This window comes from Schistocerca piceifrons, chromosome 2, assembly GCF_021461385.2.
Source record: "Schistocerca piceifrons isolate TAMUIC-IGC-003096 chromosome 2, iqSchPice1.1, whole genome shotgun sequence".
Classification (NCBI taxonomy): Eukaryota; Metazoa; Arthropoda; class Insecta; order Orthoptera; family Acrididae; genus Schistocerca; species Schistocerca piceifrons.
Window position 1 is genome coordinate 881,401,651 of NC_060139.1, and position 18,434 is coordinate 881,420,084.

General features: G+C 42.6%; 1 protein-coding gene across 1 annotated transcript in view; it reads right to left on the reverse strand.

Annotated features, from left to right (window-relative positions):
- LOC124776703 (glutathione S-transferase 1-1-like) overlaps positions 1-18,434 on the reverse strand; it is a 97,971-nt gene that overhangs the window by 58,157 nt on the left and 21,380 nt on the right. Inside the window, exon 2 of the mRNA XM_047251813.1 lies at positions 16,496-16,675. Within this exon, the coding sequence (XP_047107769.1) occupies positions 16,496-16,639 (144 nt within the window). The 5' untranslated portion in view covers positions 16,640-16,675. The remainder of the gene's footprint in view (positions 1-16,495; positions 16,676-18,434) is intronic.

Below are 18,434 nucleotides of genomic sequence, written 5' to 3' on the forward strand. Positions count from 1 at the left end.
TGGGGTGGCGTTTAAAGGTCACTTTTTTAGTTTTTTCTTTAATGTCTCAAGCCCGCGGCATCTAGCGAAAATGTTTCTCGCTGAAAATTAAACAATATTAAATTTCTTACAAAAAGTTCCGATTCATTCTTTTTCTATATGACTAATAATTTCCACGTTAGAGGGGACGTAGAAAATTGCAAATTATATTGTTTTAGAGGTATCAAATAGATGTTCATTATTAAATTGGTTAACAACAGGAGGTGTGCACCACATCTAAGCGCAAAATAACCGCATTAAAGAATTAATTGCGTTCTTGGGGTGTAACAGGTTGGAAAAGCGGTGGTGCAGGTTAGAAGCGTGATGGAACATAGGTCGTTTGTTGTCATGCACTTCCCCTTTTTCGTAAATCTGCAAAATGAAGAACAAGCAGATAATTCCCCGTACTCTCTAACGTACTACGTCACAAAAAGCAGCTACATGGTATTTCACAAAGCTGTAACGACTCTTACACAAAACGCTATGTTGAATCCTGGTACGAGTTGCTAATAATACAAACGGAAGGAAAGCATATGGACAGATACTATGTAAATCTCTGCACACTTTTCTACACAACTAGAGGAGAAATTGATTCTTAGTCATCCTGTGCGACAGTTGCTGCGTTCATCTGGTAAAGGTGACTTCCCACCACGAGCGCTGCTTTCTTTTCAGTTTACAGACAATGTCTCCCCAGCATTTCCTGTCCAGTTTTCTTATGGAAGTAGACAAAATTACTTAACTGACGTCGTCCACATAGTGGAGCTATTTTCCGTGTACTGAATACTTATTTGCAGTTTTTAAGTGAGTTTTCATATAAAATATGTCCCTATATACATAGCTGAGGAGGGCTCGACTTGTGTGTGGTGACGTTGCTAGTGACCTATGGAATGTTCATGGAGAAAGGATTGGACTGGTAAATGTGGTATCTTGCTTCTGTCTGTCGTTAACATTCCCGGCATTAACTGTGTTGCCGGTAGACTGCATAAATCTCTTCCATTCGCGAGTCTCTTCCATTCGCGAACTGCCGACTAGTGTTGAAATATGTGAAGTTCCATAACGCTAAGTCATCTACTTGTGTAGAGAGAGGGCAATTTTAAGCCCCTGGGTCTCTTCAGATACTGGGGTAGCTAATGCTGAGGTAATGCATTTGATACTCTAAAGTTGGAGAAGATATTCCAGCTATTGATAGTGGAGACAATGGAATCGACATTGTCGAATACATGTCTGTTATACTTGGAGGAAGGCTGTTGAGCGTCACAGACAGTTGACAGCTCCAGCTACTTAGCTTTTTTACGTAGTAACTCATTTAACAACTGCAAATAAATACTCAAACTAGAAGAAACTCCATTATGTAAATACGATATCGTTAAAGTTATTTTGTCTATTCACACGAGAGAACTGGACAGGAAAAAATGATGTGTATGAGCGTGTCGCGCCCATAATGGAAGAAGTCGCCTTTCCCGGAAGAACGCTACAACGGCCGTACAGAATGGCTAATAATCAATTTCACCTGCAGTAGCGTAGAACTGAGTGTAGAGGTTTGCGTAGCATCTGCCCATATGCTTTTCTTGCCTTTGCGTTATTAAATACTCGTATCTGAGTTCTGTGTAATGCTAAGGCAATTGAGGTTAGGTTTGGTGTCGAGTTTACGAACCTTTTTCGACATGTGCTGACTTCCACTCACTTTTTATTCAGTCATCAATCTTGTGAGCAGACATATGCAGTTGTGATGGGAAGCGCATTGTCACTTGTTTTCGAAAATTTGTCTGTGGAAGACATCAAGTAACGAACCTTGGAGGCAGCGCCTTTGAAACCTGTGTGTTTTTCAGCTATGTAGATGCTATTGTTGTTTAGCCTCGTGGCAGTGAGAATTTGAAAGATTATTTAGACGCCTGGATTCAGTCCACTCTAATATCCGTTTAACGACGGAGGTGGAAAAGGATGGCTGCCTTCGCTTCTTGTGTTGGTCAGGAGGAAGTTTGATGGTATGTTGGGACACGCCGTATATGGAAAGCCTTCTCACGCTGACTTACCTACTGGCTGGTAGTTGTCATCCGGCTCAGTGTGAGGAGCGTACTTAATACCCTGGTTCACAGGGTTCACATATTCTCAGAACCTGAGAGTTTATCAGCTGTGTTAGCCCTTCCTGAGGTCAGCTTTCGGCCGAATGGTTATAGTGAAACGTAGATCAGATGCGGGTTGCACTACCGACCAAATGTGCTTTGAGTAATATTAATACCGAGGTGGCACGAAAATATACGGCCTTCTTGTTTTACAGTGGAAGCATTTCCAACATGATTGGTCGTATTTTGCGGAAATATGATGTTAAATGCTTTTTTCGACCACCATCTAAGATAAGGGTTCTTTTGGATCCCGTAAAGGATGATCTTTGTTTAAGGCGTTTGTCTATCGTATTCCTTGCAGTAGTGGTGTGTCATATACTCTTAGTTGTCAGACTGTCAGGACTGTAGAGGACCGGTGTGTTGAGCATACGCGGCACACACGCTAACAACAACCGAGCAAATCTGCTATTGCAGAACATTCTTGTGCACCGCTCATCCCATGGAATATAACAAAACAAAGGCGTTTTCGCATGCACTTCCAGTAGTTGAGTGGTGTTATTAAGGAAGCAGTTGAAATTAAATTAGCAAGTAACCTTATCAATAGAGATGGAGGTGGGGGGGTTGCTTAAATTCTCTCCATGGTCAAAAACCAAAGCGACGGTGTAATGCTGCCTCAACTGTAGCCTACTAATTTTCACAATCGATAACTTCAGACGTCAGTCGTCTCTGTATGAAGATGGTATCTGTTCTTTCGGACATGCACACGCATTGCCCGAACTCTTACGGAACAATCTTACTTGTCTGCCGCGAGTAATGTAGTATGTGGACATTAAGTTGGGAATGTGGGTCTAACAGGGAGCGTTCAAGGGATAAATCCCTGCGGTCGGACTATCCTCTGTGCCCTCTGTGGCTCAGATGGATAGAGCGTCAGCGATGTGTCCCGGGTTCGAGTCCCGGTCGGGGCACACACTTTCAACTGTCCCCGTTGATGTACATCAACGCCTGTCGACAGCTTAGGGTCTTGATTTAATTATCATTTCTATTATCTTTGGTTGTGTGGCAGCACTAGTGTTCACAGCGCGCGCGTGCTCTGCAAATCGGGGTTTTAAATTCCTTTACACTGCGCTTACGTGCAGCAGTTTTGCCTTTTACATGACGGGGTGTGCACCTCCGAATTATCGGCGGCTGTCTACGTCACCCATCTGCATTCCTGTAAGTTATTTTAACACTGTATAGGCCTCTACGCTGGAGAAACTCAGGTCACACACTTCATGGAAAATAAGCACCCTACGGATCCCAGGAAGTGTCTTCAGTTTTTCACAAGGCGAGCTGCACGAGCGTCGGTAAAACTTTCTGAAACAACCTGTGGTTGCTATGTGTCGTATTCCGGTAAAGAGAATGGAAAATTGCCTGCTCACTTATCATGCAGACCTATGGAGGAGGGAAGCTTATGACCTCAGTTCAGCGACTAACCTTTCCACCCTGTTACACAGCCGGAACATAATTTCTCTCTTAATATGGCTTGAGTGCACTTATTTGTGGTACATATATTTTCGGTCTTAACAAAATTTAACAAAGAACATCAGTTTTATTCCATTAAACACTACTTTTAATAATCTCTCGGTTTTCCATCCAATGCAACACGGAAACAATTAGTCCTAAAGGAAAAAATGAGCAAGACCTACTTTTGTACAAAATTTAATGCTGATTAATTTTGTACTGGAGAACATTTTCGCTGGAAGCCGAAGTTTTCGAGATAGTCAAAGTAAACATTAAAAAGTGACCTTTAAATGCCCCCACCCACCCCAAGGTAACGCCCAATCGATCAGTATTTTTAGTATGTTATTCATTACAACCCCCACCTCCCCTACCCCCACTACCATGCTACAAAAGTTTGCGTCTACACGAACTTTTCCTTTATTTTCTTTCTCGATGAGGCTAACGGACACGAATGCAGAAAAAGCAATATTTTCTCGTTCACCAGTCTTTTGTTAATGTGCTTAGTGGTTGAATTCTGTTTACACACCTCACTAAATGATATTTGGAGCATGGTTTGTTCCGTAGTTCACAGATGCAGTCCTCCTTAGGCTCGTGATGTGATCCCTTCTGGCAAGTTTCCCGGGGAAAGCAAGGGTGGCAAAACCTGTGAACAGGTGGCGGACTTTGAAGTTCGGTCCTTCGCAGCGTCTTTATTCATCGCTTCCATTTCTATGATTCCTTTCGGTACGTCCCTGGCTTTCTTCTGTCACTCCTCGATGACGGTCGTGTGTGTTTGCGTCTGTGGAAGGTCGGAGTATTGTCTAGTATCTTCTACGGAGAAAGATTCCTTCGCTGTTATATGGGTGTAGCTATTTCTTGTGAATTTTGAAACTGACAGATCTTTTTAGGAATCTGATTTTTAACGTCCTTTAATTTCTTGATGTTTTTCACCATCAGCTACAATCCAGGAAGATTCTAAAATACCATTAAAATCTCGTTATTCAGCCTTGAGAAACGCCATGAGCTTGTTAGCCAACGCTTTCATTCCCGAGGGTGTAGATTTCAGTCCCGAGGGTGTTGAAGTCAGAGTTGCCGTATTCCACTCCAGCAAGGCATCTTACTCTCTGGTTCCAACCTTCCTTGCGTTATCTGGTGCAAATTTTCTTATTTTAGTGATAGTCTACATTCTTTTATAATTCTTCCTAAACCGAGATTGTATATTCGTGATTGCCCATTGGCATTAAACGTTACTGATATTAAGAATAATGCGGTACCATATTACTATATGCACAATAAATAGCTTGGTGATGCTGTGGAGGGGGGAGGGGAGAGGTGTACGAGAAACTATCTCGCTTCTTTTCTCAGGTAGCAGGCAGCGTACTGAACTCGACATTGCAGTCCCTACTACATCACTACGGCGTTTCGTATTGTTTTGTAGCCACGACTGGCAACGGGTGGAAACATTCCCTACCGATACGGAGTCATCTATAATCGTTTTCTTCGCTCCCAGAAACGAGCCAAGTTACATCGTATGCGTTAGTATATGCAGTCGCCTGACTTACAGGAATTACCGCACTGGAAAACTAGCCAGGCAGATGGCCGATGGAAACCACCAAAAAAAATTTTCTCTAAACGGTTTATAGCTATGAAAGTCGAATGGCCTGTGCACAGTCCGCGAAGCATTTGAGAAGATAGGAGTGACGAAATACAGATCACTCAGAGGAAATCATTCATTCCTACGCTCCAATGTGGAACTAGCTACAAAAAATCTTACCATGTGGTAAAACAAAATATCTGCTCCTAAGCACACTTTACGCGGAAGCGCCAAAGAAACTGGTATCAGCATACATATTCAAATACAGAGAGATGTAAAGACGCAGAATACGGCGCTGCGGTCGGCAACGCTTATATAAGACAAGTGTCTGGCGCAGTTGTTAGATCGGTTACTGCTGCTACAATGGCGGGTTATCAAGATTTAAGTGAGTTTGAACGTGGTATTGTAGTCGGCGCGCGAGCGATGGGACACAGCGTCTCCAAGGTAGCGATGGAGTGAGGATTTTCCCGTACGACCATTTCGCGAACGTAACGTGAATATTAGGAATGCCGTAAATCATCAAATCTCCGACATCGCTGCACCAGAAAAAAAAAAAAATCCTGAAAGAACGAGGCCAACGATAACTGAAGACAATCGTTCAACGTGACAGAAGTGCAACCCTTCCGCAAATTCCTGCAGATTTCAGTGCTGGGCCATCAACTGTCAGCGTGCGAACCATTCAACGAAACATCTATATGGGCTTTCGGAGCCGAAGCCCACTCGTGTACCGTTGATGACTGCGTGGCACAAAGCTTTTCGCCTCGCCTGGGCCCGTCAACACCGACATTGGACTGTTGATGACTGGAAACATGTTGCCTGGTCGGACGAGTCTCGTTTCAAATTGTATCGAGCGCAGGGGCGTGTACGGCTATGGAGACAATCTCATGAATCCATGGACCCTGCATATCAGCAGGAAGCTGTTCGAGCTGGTGGAGACTCTAATGGTGTGGGGCGTGTGCAGTTGGAGTGATATGGGAACCGTGATACGTCTAGGCACGTCTAACAGGTGACAAGTACGTAAGCATCCTACCTGATTACCTGTATACATTGATGTCCATTGTGCATTCCGACGGACTTTAGCAATTCCTGCAGGACAAAGCGACACTTCACACGTCCAGAATTGCTACAGAGTGGCTCCAGGAACACTTTCTTCAGTTTAAGCACTTCCGCTGGCCACCAAACTCCCGAAACATTAACATTATTGAGCAACGTGCTATTTAGAAGAGATCTCCATCCCCTCGTACTCTTGCGGATTTATGGACAGCCCTGCCGGACTCATAGTGTCCGTTCCCTCCAGCACTACTTCAGACATTAATCGAGTCCATGCCACGTCGTGTTGCGGAACTTACGTGTGCTCGCGGCGGCCCTACACGATGTTAGGCAGGTGTACTAGTTTCTTTGGCTCTTCAGTGCAGTTGTCGCAGAGGTGTCATCAAAAATGTACGGACTGTTACTCCAACATTTACTTACGAACTCAGATATTAACTACTTCACTATCTTGCTTGTAGCCGGTGTTGTCTCCTTTTTTCCACTTATTGTAACCCTACAATGTTGCAAGCTGCCTCAGCCTCTTAAAATAACCATACATATCTTAGAGTCTGAATGTTCACTATGCATCTCAGCTTATACTTTTTTCGTCAACCCTACTAAGCTATTCACTGGCTGAATTACGTACAGCTGAAGAGTTGAATGGAATATCAGTTTGAGATTTATTCTTTTAAATTATTTCTTTTTGTTCTTGCAGAGACTGCAAAGACAATCCCTTATCTGTCTGAGTGGGCAAAAATCTAAAACATAAAGTCATGACGAGCATAAAAAATTCTGGACAACAAAACAGTGCCATAAATACGAAGGAGTGACAAAGCCTAGCGGAAACTTAAAAGTAATGATTATTGGTAGTGTGTAATAATTACTAGTTCTGTGGAATTAGTTTAGTTATGGCAGTATGTAACTGCGGAAGTTGTACATACACTACGAAAATTCAGCAGTTGGTTTTATGTCGCAGAACAGAAAAGTAACAATAGCTGGCGACTCGCCTGCTTTTGTGGTGTGCTGGAACTTTCTGACAGCATCACCATACGTGATAATGTACTGATGGCTACCGAATATATCAGTGGGTTATAGAAACTGTATTACTTCGTTGTTACATCATTACTTTGACAATGTTAGTGACTATAAAATTTTGTCGATCATGAGAGAGTGTACAACTGTGTTTCATTAACCAGGAGGTCACAGTTCTCGTCGAAATTTCCACCACCAACCAGCAAAGGACGTGAATTACTTGGGGGACTCCGTAACTGGATTTACAGAGTTTTTTTAACTTGTCGTATTACGCTTGAGCTTATAGTTTACTTTGCTTGCATATATTATAACCAAACAGAGGGCAGGGAAAATAAAGATGCAAACAGAATATGAGTACCGAATCTGTAATGAAAGACTGGAAATATTGAGAGGGGTTACACCATGGTGAAAGCTTTAATACCCCTCAAATCACAATTTACCTCAACAAAGAAAAAATTGTGCCACAGTTTCGATGGTTGTTGTTGATCTTGTTGTGGTTTCCAGGCCGAAGAATGGTAGAATGGTTTGATGCAGCTCTCCACGCTGTAGTTGGCTCGGCTGAAGTTGATCCCCGACAGTTGCAGTGGGATGCGCGCGACTTCTTCGCGTGTCTAACTCAACCAACAACGTAACGCTACTTTTCTACGTTTACGTGCGACACATCTTTCGGAAGACGAAAACTGGATTTCGGAACCCGTTTTCCGCTGTCATGTTTACATTTTAAGGCCTGAAGTGGATTTGCGAGCCCAGTCAAGAATGGCGTCAGGAAAGCAGCTGTTCCGGTATATGATTTAGTCAGTACAATCGGTATCTCTCTTCATTTAAATATTAGAAGTAGACAGCTTCATGCTCAGTCTAATATTTCCACTTCTTCACTGTGCAAAATGTCACTCCGTCCTTATTAGCTGTCTTTTTTTTAAAAAAAACAAGACCTAACTTGACAGCCCATGCACAATTCAAAAGCGGTTATGGGTTTACATGACAGCGAAAGCCGACTGCGGAAGTGGAAGATCGGCAGCTAGAAAAATATTTCCATAATCTATTTTAGAGTACTTATAGGACCAACCAGAAAAGGTATTGGGAAATCTGTTTATGAAACTCGGTTTTGGAGACGCCATGTAAAGACAGTGTTTGTAAAGGTCTCCGTGGCAACGCCTCAATGTTGTCACAGCTCTGTAGATGACTATTGTTTCCGTCTAAGCCGTTAGCGCTTCGCATTTGAAAGCTGGCAGTAGTGCTGCGAGCTGTCATGGATTTCCTTACGTAATCTCGACTGTAGTCTGTTCTGTGCAGGCCTTTGGTATTTACGTAACTACTGCAACCTACACCCATTTGAACCTGCTTACTCATGCCTGCATCTCCTTTATTCCTTACACTTCCCTCCACTGCCAAATTTATTATTCCTTGATGTCATAGGAAGTGACCTCCTTTTAGTCGAGGAGTGCCATAAATTTTTTCCCCTCAATTCGATTCAGTACCTCCAGTATTCTACCCGCCGATATAATAATAATAATAATAATAATAATAATAATGGCGTGTGACGAGGGCCTCCCGTCGCCTGGTGCAAGTCTTTCGATTTGACGCCACTTCGGCGACTTGCGCGTCCATGGGGATGAAATTATGATGATTAGGACAACACAACACCTAGTCCCTGAGCAGAGAAAATCTCCGACCCAGCTGGGATTCGAACCCGGGCCCTTAGGATTGACAGTCTGTCACGCTGACCACTCAGCTACAGGGGGCGGACACCCGCCCATATAATATGCAGCATCCGTCTGCAACACTAAGTTTCAAAAGCTGTTGCTCATTTCTGATGTGAACTACTGATCAACCACGTTTCACATCGCGCAAGGACAAATACCTGCAGAAAAGACTTCCTAACTCTTATATCAGATGCTAATAAATTCCTGTGTACCAGAAATGGGTTTCTTGCTATTGCCATTCTTCATTTTACATCCTCTTTACACGGGCCATAAACTGCCCACATGGCAAAATACATCTACTACTATTAGTGTCTCAATAAGTAATCCACCACCTCTTTTCAACACACGATTCATTCCCTTCAATTGCTGCTCCGAACTCTCTACTACCCCTGATAGACTGACAATGTCAGCAAACCTCAGTTTTTTATTCTTCTCTGTGAACTTTAGTTCCCTTTCCGGATTTTCCCATCATTTCCTTTACTGCTTGCTCAGTGTACAGACTGAATAACTCTGGAGATACCCTGTCTCACTCCCTCCTCAACCAATGCTTACCTTTCATGTACGTGACTCATAAGTGCTATCTGGTTTCAGTACAGGTTGTACTTTATCCCTGCTACTTTCCAGTTCTCAAAGAGCTACTTTCCAGTTCTCAAAGAGTGTAGTCCCGTCAACACTGTAAAAAGCTTTCTCATAAATTTACAAATACTATAAATGTAAACTTGCCTTACTTCAACCTATCTTCTGCTAAGTCTCAGGTTTATATTGCCTCGCTTGTTCTTACATTTTTCTGGAACCCCAACTGATCTTCCCCGAGGTCGACTTCCACCAGTTTTCCATTCTTCTGTAAATAATTCGTGTCAGTATTTTTCAACCGCGACTTGTTAAACTGATAGTTCCCTAGTACACATCCTGTCAGTACCCTTTTTTTTGGAATTGATGTAACAATATTATTTAAGTCTGAGGGTATTTCGTCTGTCTCATGTCTTTCACACCAGGTGCAACAATTTTGTCATGGCTGGCTCTCCCAATGATCTTAATAATTCTGAGGGAATTTCGTCTACTCCGGGCGCTTTGTTTAGGCTCACGTCCATCAACAAAGGAGGTGGCTTACAAAACACTCGTTCGACCTATACTTGAGTATTGCTCGTCAGTGTGGGATCCGTACCAGATCGGGTTGACGGAGGAGATAGAGAAGATCCAAAGGAGAGCGGCGCGTTTCGTCACAGAGTTATTTGGTAAGCGTGATAGCGTTACGGAGATGTTTAGCAAAATCAAGTGGCAGACTCTGCAAGAGAGGCGCTCTGCATCGCGGTGTAGCTTGCTCGCCAGGTTTCGAGAGGGTGCGTTTCTGGATGAGGTATCGAATATATTGCTTCCCCCTACTTATACCTCCCGAGGATATCACGAATGCAAAATTAGAGAGATTCGAGCGCGCACGGAGGCTTTCAGACAGTCGTTCTTCCCGCGAACCATACGCGACTGGAACAGAAAAGGGAGGTAATGACAGTGGCACGTAAAGTGCCCTCCGCCACACACCGTTGGGTGGCTTGCGGAGTATAAATGTAGATGTAGATGTTTCAGTGCTTTTTCGAATTATTCTCGCACTCTCATATTCTCCATCTCATCTTCACCTACCTCCTTTCCTCTTTTTATAGCATTGCCTCCAAGTTCATTTCAGTTGTATAGTTCTGTTATACAGTATGTTCCTTTCATCTTGCAGCTTTCCCTCCGTGCCCATTGTTCTTACTAACTTGCGATCTGTGCATCTGAGTCCTTTCTCCAAAGGCAGCTTCAACTCCTCCTGTGCGCCACATTTTTCCCCTAGCGATCCCTACTTCTACAGCATTCCCGCTTAGCCATTTTGAATTTTCTGTCATTTTTTGGACGTCTACAATCCCTCCCGTCTGCTTTATTTTCCTCGTTTTTATATTTTCTTCTTTCGTCTGTTCGGTTATTTCCTCCTGTTTCATCGACGGATTTGTACTCGGCCGTGTAGTTTTACATTTGTGATCCCCTGCTGCCTTCACTATTTAGTCTCTTACAGCTATGTGTACGTCATCTATGATGTTCATTTCCCCAGTTTGTCTAACGTTCCCTCAAACTTTCATCACCATCTGGCTCCTTCAGTTTATCCATACATTGCGAGCCTTGAAATAGCTGTGCGTATTGCTAAAGCTGAAAAGCGGCATGTGATTATAAAAGAAAGCAAGCGAAGTATAGTGAGACGTTTCTATATGTGATGCAGCTATTACATCACAGAACAAGAGCGTCATACAGTTTACTGAACACAAATCGTTTATATTGTATTTTGATGTAACACAAATATACTGCTGTAAGATAAACTAGTAAGTGATAAGGTAAAACTTCATAGTAAATGGTTCCTACAAGTTATGGTGTATTTAGTTAAAGAGCTTTGCAATGTATGCAAACATATTTGCTAGAATCAAATATTTAGCTAGAATGAGGGAGAAGGTCTTAATGGAAACTTAATTCGCTAGTGAACTGGTAATACACACTTTAACACAATAAAAGTCGCACCACGAAGGAATTATCCAAATGGGACGGAAATCTATAGATGTGATTTACATGTACAGACAAATGATTACCGTTTCAGAAAAACTGGACGATTTATTCAAGAGAAAAAGCTTTACAAACTGAGCAAGTCAATAATGCATTGGTCCACCTCTGGCCCTTACACAAGCAGTTATTAGGCTTGGTACTGACAGTTGTATGTCTTCCTGGGGGATATGGTGGTAGATCGTCAAAATCTCGAGATAATTGACGGGTCCTACACATAATGCTCCACACGTTCTCAACTGGGGAGAGATCCGGCGACATTGTTGGCCAAGGCAGGGTCAGACAAGCACGAGGACAAGCAGGAGAAACACTCTTCGTGTGAGGGCGGGCATTATCTTGCTGAAATTGAAGGGCAACAGAGGGGGCCGTAGAGTTTTGTCTACGTACTGATGTGCTGGAAGGTTGCCGCGGATGACCACCGAAGATGCAAAGAAATAGCACCCCAGACCACCAATTCTGGTTGTCGGGTCGTATGGCGGGCGACAGGCAGGTTAAAATCCTAGCACTGTTCAGGGCTTCTCCAGACATGTCTTCGGCCTGGAATCTCGTTGACTGGAGTAGGATTTTCGGCCATTAGCCCCGCTTCTGAGTTCCAATGACTAGGAATGACGTTCTGGAGATGCCCCTAACAGCAATGGAATACCAACTTGGCTGTCGTCCACCTTATGATTTGACAACCAGGAGTGATGGTGTGGTGTGCCCTTTCTTTTCATAGCAGGTTCCCTTTAGCTGTCATCCGCGACACCCTTACGCTATAGTGACACACTGATGATATTCTACGGTCCAATTCGTTCGTCTTTATGGCAAGCCGTCCTGGCTTACATTTCAGCAAGACAATACTCGCCTGCAGACAGCGAGAGTGTGTAACGCTTGTCTTCGTACTTGCCAAACTCTATCTTGGCCAGCAAGGTCTCCATTGAGAAAGTTTGGAGCGTTGTGGGCAAGACCCTCCAACCAGCCTTTTATTTCGACAATATGACACGCCAATTGGAAATAAATTGGCACAATATCTCTCAGGACGTCCAACAACTATCAGTGCCAAGCCGAATAACTGCTTGCGTAAGGGCTAGAGTGGACCAACGCGTTATTGACTTGCTCAGTCTGTGAAGCTCTTTCTCTTGAATAAGTCTTCCAGTTTTTCTGAAACTGTAATCATTTGTCTGCATGTACATCGCATCTACCGATTTCCGTCCCATGTGGATAATTCCTTCGTGGTGAGTCTTTTTTTCTCAGAGTATATAAAAATTTGGCCTTTTCTATGTAAGTCAGGTTAAGACCTGAACAGTTGAGGTCACTTTCATTGCTTGTTACATTTGTAAAAACTACTTTTGTTTTCCAGTTCAGAAGAATTACTAATGAAATGATTCACAGAGGAGAGAGAATATTGTCAATCTGTTGTTAATATACGGAGTTTTCGAAAAAATGCTGAAAGGCTTGCCAGTGCACGTAGCTTTCTTCATGTTTTTTGCGTCGCTCATAATATTACGCTAAACAGTATTAATGAGTGGAAATGTGACAGTAAAGTAACTCGACAATCATGCCCTGAGAACGATGCGATGCCTACAGACCGCCTGTCATCCTCCTCCACCTTACGGCGTCACTTGAGAACGTGCGGAGGAAGCAATGAGTCGGCACACTGCTACGTCAGCCACCGTCAGCTTTCCAGAACTTGGAGCCGCTGCGTCTTGTTGAGCAACTCCTGAAGTTGCGTCACAAGGTTCATTTGCCCCGTTCCAATCCTCCCTGCTGGGAAAATTTCCTGGAACTACCCAGAATTGAACCCAAGATTTCCACATGGGAGTCAGACGCGCAAATCACTCAGCTGCGCAGGCGGACTATTAGCGGAAATATGTGAAAGCAAATGAACTACCTCTAAAATCAACCATCAAACACAGAACATATGTTGCCGAATTTTATCGGGTAAGATAATCTGTAAAAAGTAATTACCAATTCAATTTCTTATTCACGAAGATGTTATGTTTTATATTTATTACCTTTGTCAGGAATTCGACTGTTACTGCCGAAGTTTTAACCCACTTGTAAATAACGATAGGAAACGTTTCAATATTATTAAGTTTGTAAAAATTATATATTACAAAAATTAAAAGACAGGTACATACTACACAAAACACATGCGTATTTCAGTGCAACTTTGTGTGAAAATTTCAAAGCTTTTGGTCAAAAACTTTCGGAGATTTGCGATTAGCAAATCGACATTTTCTATATAAGTACAGATATAGATGCTCGTTTCTTCAAAATCACTCGATCTCTCTAAGTTCATCGATTGCTTTGAAATTTGACAACGTTCCCTATGAACGCGTGCAAGTTTTTATTTACCTACTTTTTAAAATATATGTAATATATAAATTTAATAATAGCAAAACGTTATAAATTATGTAATAGTGAAACTTTGTTAGCCAACAGGGAAGTTAAATTTATGGTTTATTGGTTTTTGATTAGAATACCACTACTACAGATTCTCAATTTCTAGTAACAATAAACAATTCTCAAGGTCAGACGGGGGGGGGGGGGGAGAGGAGATGAACAGAGAGGGGGGGAGGCAGCGGCGGCAGGGAGGGAGGGAGGGAGGGAGGGAGTAGAAGATGGACAGAAAGGAGGTGATGGACAGAGAGAGGGGGACGGAAAAGGAGATCGACAAAGAAAGTGGAAGCGGTAGATGGACAGAGACAGGGGAGAGAAGGAGATAGGAGGTATATCCAGTTGCCGTACATATTGGAAACTTGAGCTTTCTATCTTCCTTTTCCATTGAAGCGGATTGAGCCACAGCAAAACGTCGCCAGATGCAGATAGTGAGAAAAAATAAGTTCCTTAATGAAAAAGTAGCTTAATTTAATCTATATTGGTCTCTCTCTGGCGGATTTACGTCGTTTTCATCTGTGTAAGATGGTAGCGGTGGTGGTGGTACTAGTAGAAGTAGTAGTAGTGGTAATGGTAGTAGTAGTAGTAGTAGTAGTAGTAGTAGTAATAGTAGTAGTAGTAGTAAGTCGTCGTCTTATTATAGCCGTCTTCAGTCCAAAGACATTTGATAAAGTTCTCCACTGAGCATCCTATAGGAATCTACAACCTACATATTTGAATCTACTTACTGGAGTCAAGCTTTGGTCTGCCTCTACAGTTTTTACTCCAAACAGTTCCGTCCATTACCAATTTAAATATTTGATGTTTCAGGTTGTGTCCTATCAGTCTGCCATTTCTTCTAGTCGAATAATACCATTTTGATCTTTCCTCCCCAATTAGATTTAGTACCTCTTCGTTAGATACTCTTTTTGCTCATCTAATCTTCAATATTCTTTCATAACTTCGCATTTCAAAAGTTTCTTTTCTCCTTTTGTTTGTACTGATTATCGTTCACGTTTCGTTTTCATATTTATCCTTACTTTTGCCATAACGTATCATTTATTTGACCAAGTATCAAAACTCTAACATTGCCACTGAGCAATCTAATTTCTTTAGCATCAACCAATTTAATTCGTTTCCATTCCTTCATTCTTCTCTTACATTTCGTGATGTTTCATTCCTTCAGTTGATAGTCCAAGATAGAATAAAAGTGTTAACAGCCATTTTTTTTCTTTTCCTTGAACTAAGTTCCGTTTCTTTTATGAAGAAAGAAACAGCCGTTGACTGCAAAACAGGCTTTATTGGTTTACATTCTCCCAATAACTCGTTTCGCCTTATTGAAGCCATCTTCAGATTGGCTCGCCCAATAGGTGTTAAAATCGTAGGCTGCCGTTCATGGAAGCATCTTAGCAGGCACACATCATCGTCAATATTTTAAGAACATTGCATGACACCCTGATACAAAGTAGTGTTGAGTTCAGGGGAAGTCACATTTAAAATACGTAAGAGACCACCTCAGTAGGTAGCTGACCTAGTCGAGTTTCAAGAGATCGCGCTGTGCCCTTGTAGAGTAACCTATATAGCGCAGTCCAAAGGACACCAAAAACGGTATCAAGCCTATAGAAATGCATCACAAAAGTAAACATTTAAGAAATTCCGTTGTACATGTTACGGTTGCGCAAATAAGGCTATTATTTTATTATACGCTATTATTTGCGAGGTCGGAACTTGTACAACGGCATTTCTTACATGTTTACATTTTGTGATGCGTTTCTGTAGGCCTCATCCGGGCTTTGGTGTCCTTTGGACTGCGCAAAGGGCATTGTGCAAAGTCTCTTGAAACTCCTCAAGGACAACTACCTGCTAAGGTCCTTTATGTATTTTAAACATGACTTGTCGTGTACTCAACACTGTTTTGTATTAAGACACCACGCAATGTTCTTAAAATATTGACAACGGTGTTTACTTGCTAAGACATTTGTAGGTCGGCAGCCTGTGTTCTCAACACCAGTTGTGCCATTCAATTTGAAGAGGACTTAAAGGCAAAATACGTTATTGCCAAAATATAAAATAATAGCCTGTTTTGCGGAAAAGACTATCCCTTCAAAACATTAGTCACTGGTTGCTGTATCATCCCGCCTTGGACTTGAAATCGTTTCCTTTTTCTTTTGTTTATTGCTCGCTCATTGTAGAAACTGAAAAATTTGGAGCATAGGCAGCCACCCAGTCGACTCCTTCCTCTACTGCTACCTCCCTTTCACGTACTTCGACTTTTAACTACAGTCTCGCTTATGTAAAAGTAGTAGACAACTTTTTGCTGCCTGTGTTTTATCTTTGTTAACTTCGGTATTTCATCTCTATCTGTTGTTAATGTAACGTACCTAATCTTGAATCCTGTAACAAATTAGTAGTGATCAACTCCCAGCTACGGGATGATTCCTAATTATCTTTCAAGACATCCACATCAGTCAAATGAGCACTGTTAAGAGTAGAGATTACTGAAGAAGTTAGATTTTCTGGGTATGTAAATATGAAGACAGTGTTGCAGAGCTACAAACTAACTCAAGGAATGATGACTACATTTAAAATTAGAGGCCCTCTATAAACACCAGCAAGCGAATGTTACGGCAGGGTAACTGTACCTTGACGAATTTTGGCTTACGGTGCTCTTCCTGCAGCATGTCCACATCAACCAATTGCAGATCAAGACCGATAGTGTGTGCCAGCATACGGACGGTCCGACACGGCGGGCTCGCCTCGGCGTGGTACAGGCTCAGCTGCGGCATGACTTAACTCCACCGTTCAGGTAGCCGGCTGCAGAGCTGCAAAAGCAAACATCCAGTCATTATTTCCCCAGTTTATTCAGCGTATTTATAGGTGCCGATTGAAACTAAAGCAAGATTAAGTAAATACGCTTGTAACATATTATTTGTAGCCATGTCGTTGTACTCTTCTTGTTCGCTAATGTGGATGCCATAGCCGGTTTTCGGTCCCATGGGACGGGGGCTTTTGTTCGGCCTGGAGATACGAGCCGATCTTTCCGTAATCCTTCTAAATGGACTGTGACCGAGGCCTACAAGGATGTCCTAAGTGCTTGTGACTTTCCCCGTGACAGCAGTGATGTTTAGCACCCGCTGGAAAGAAGATTCCGACGTTTAGTGCTATTATAGGGAGCAAGAAACTTTCAGCGTAAACGCCTGCATTCAGCTCCTGAAATTAACTGGCAGAAAATACTGGATGTAAATTACCGTTATTTTGTGAACCTGCTTGGAATTTAGGAAACTAGGGGTCGGAAGGTAGTCTTTGCAAGGGTAAGAAGTGAGTAGTACGCTCGGTGGGACGAAGTGATGTTTTAGGTGTTGAGTATATGAAGTCGGTAGTGAGTGATCTTCAACAATCAGAGTTGTTTCCGGTGGTACTGAAGGATTCGCGGACTTCTGCATTTGCGTATTGTACCTGTTTTCTCGGCTGATATTGCGGATTCTTGAACGTGCAAGTGCTCAGTGGTAAAGCCGTCCTCAACGGGACGATGCAACTAACGTTGACATGGACGCGTACGGGACATCCGAACTCACGAAAGCGCCGATGGCACGCCCGACAAGCTGGGTAATGTGATTTGCGCTCCCAGCGCTCTCCAACGGCCGTGGTCGGCTTTATTTGGCTCTCAAATTAGTTTCTTTACAAACATGGGTGTGCATAAAATAACTGCGTTAATTGTTAGCGATGTTTATCATAGATGAGCGAAAAAAATCGCAAGAAAAATTCTGCACCGTCGAAGGATTAAACAGCGAATTACTGGTAGAAGAACACTACATAATGCTGTACAACGACCTGGTTAACTTAATTGAATCAAAAACTGAACACAGTTCAACAATGGAAACAGAAGAAGGTATACTGAACTGTGAAAAAAGAAGCAAAATCGAAACCGTAAGCAGTCCAAGCTCAAATGTGCAACATCGAGCTAATTTAAATAGCCACGGTGTCGTGGTTATATGGTCACAGTGTTTGACTGCAAAGCGGGAGATCCATGCTCATACCTGCCTCGTGACCATATTTTTTTCACAACATTATGAACTATCCGTCCGGTCATTGACGTGTCTGTGCGCTACATTGAAATTTATGTCTGTGTCGTGTGTTCGTTTGCAACAGCGATGTTGAAGAAAGTGACCTCCAGACGTACAGACTTCCTATTCTTTCTACGCAAGTATCGCATGTTATGACTTGCGTCCCGTTAAGGAAGTTTTGACTCTTGAATTCATTTGTTGTAACACAGTATGTTGACGATGCATTTTTTATCTGGCCACTTGGCAATGAGGCACTGCAGCAGTTTGTTAATCATTTGAATGGTATACATCAGAACATAAGATTTACAGTGGAGGTGGAGAAGGATGGAAAGTTACCCTTCTTAGATGTGCTGATGGAGCGGAAATCAGATGGACGTATCGGACATTCTGTGTACAGAAAACCGACGCATACAGATTTATATCTAAACGCGCGTAGTTTTCACCACCCAGCTCAGAAGAGAGCTATGCTGAATACCTCGGTACGCAGAGCAAGGACTATTTCGGACAAGGATCATCT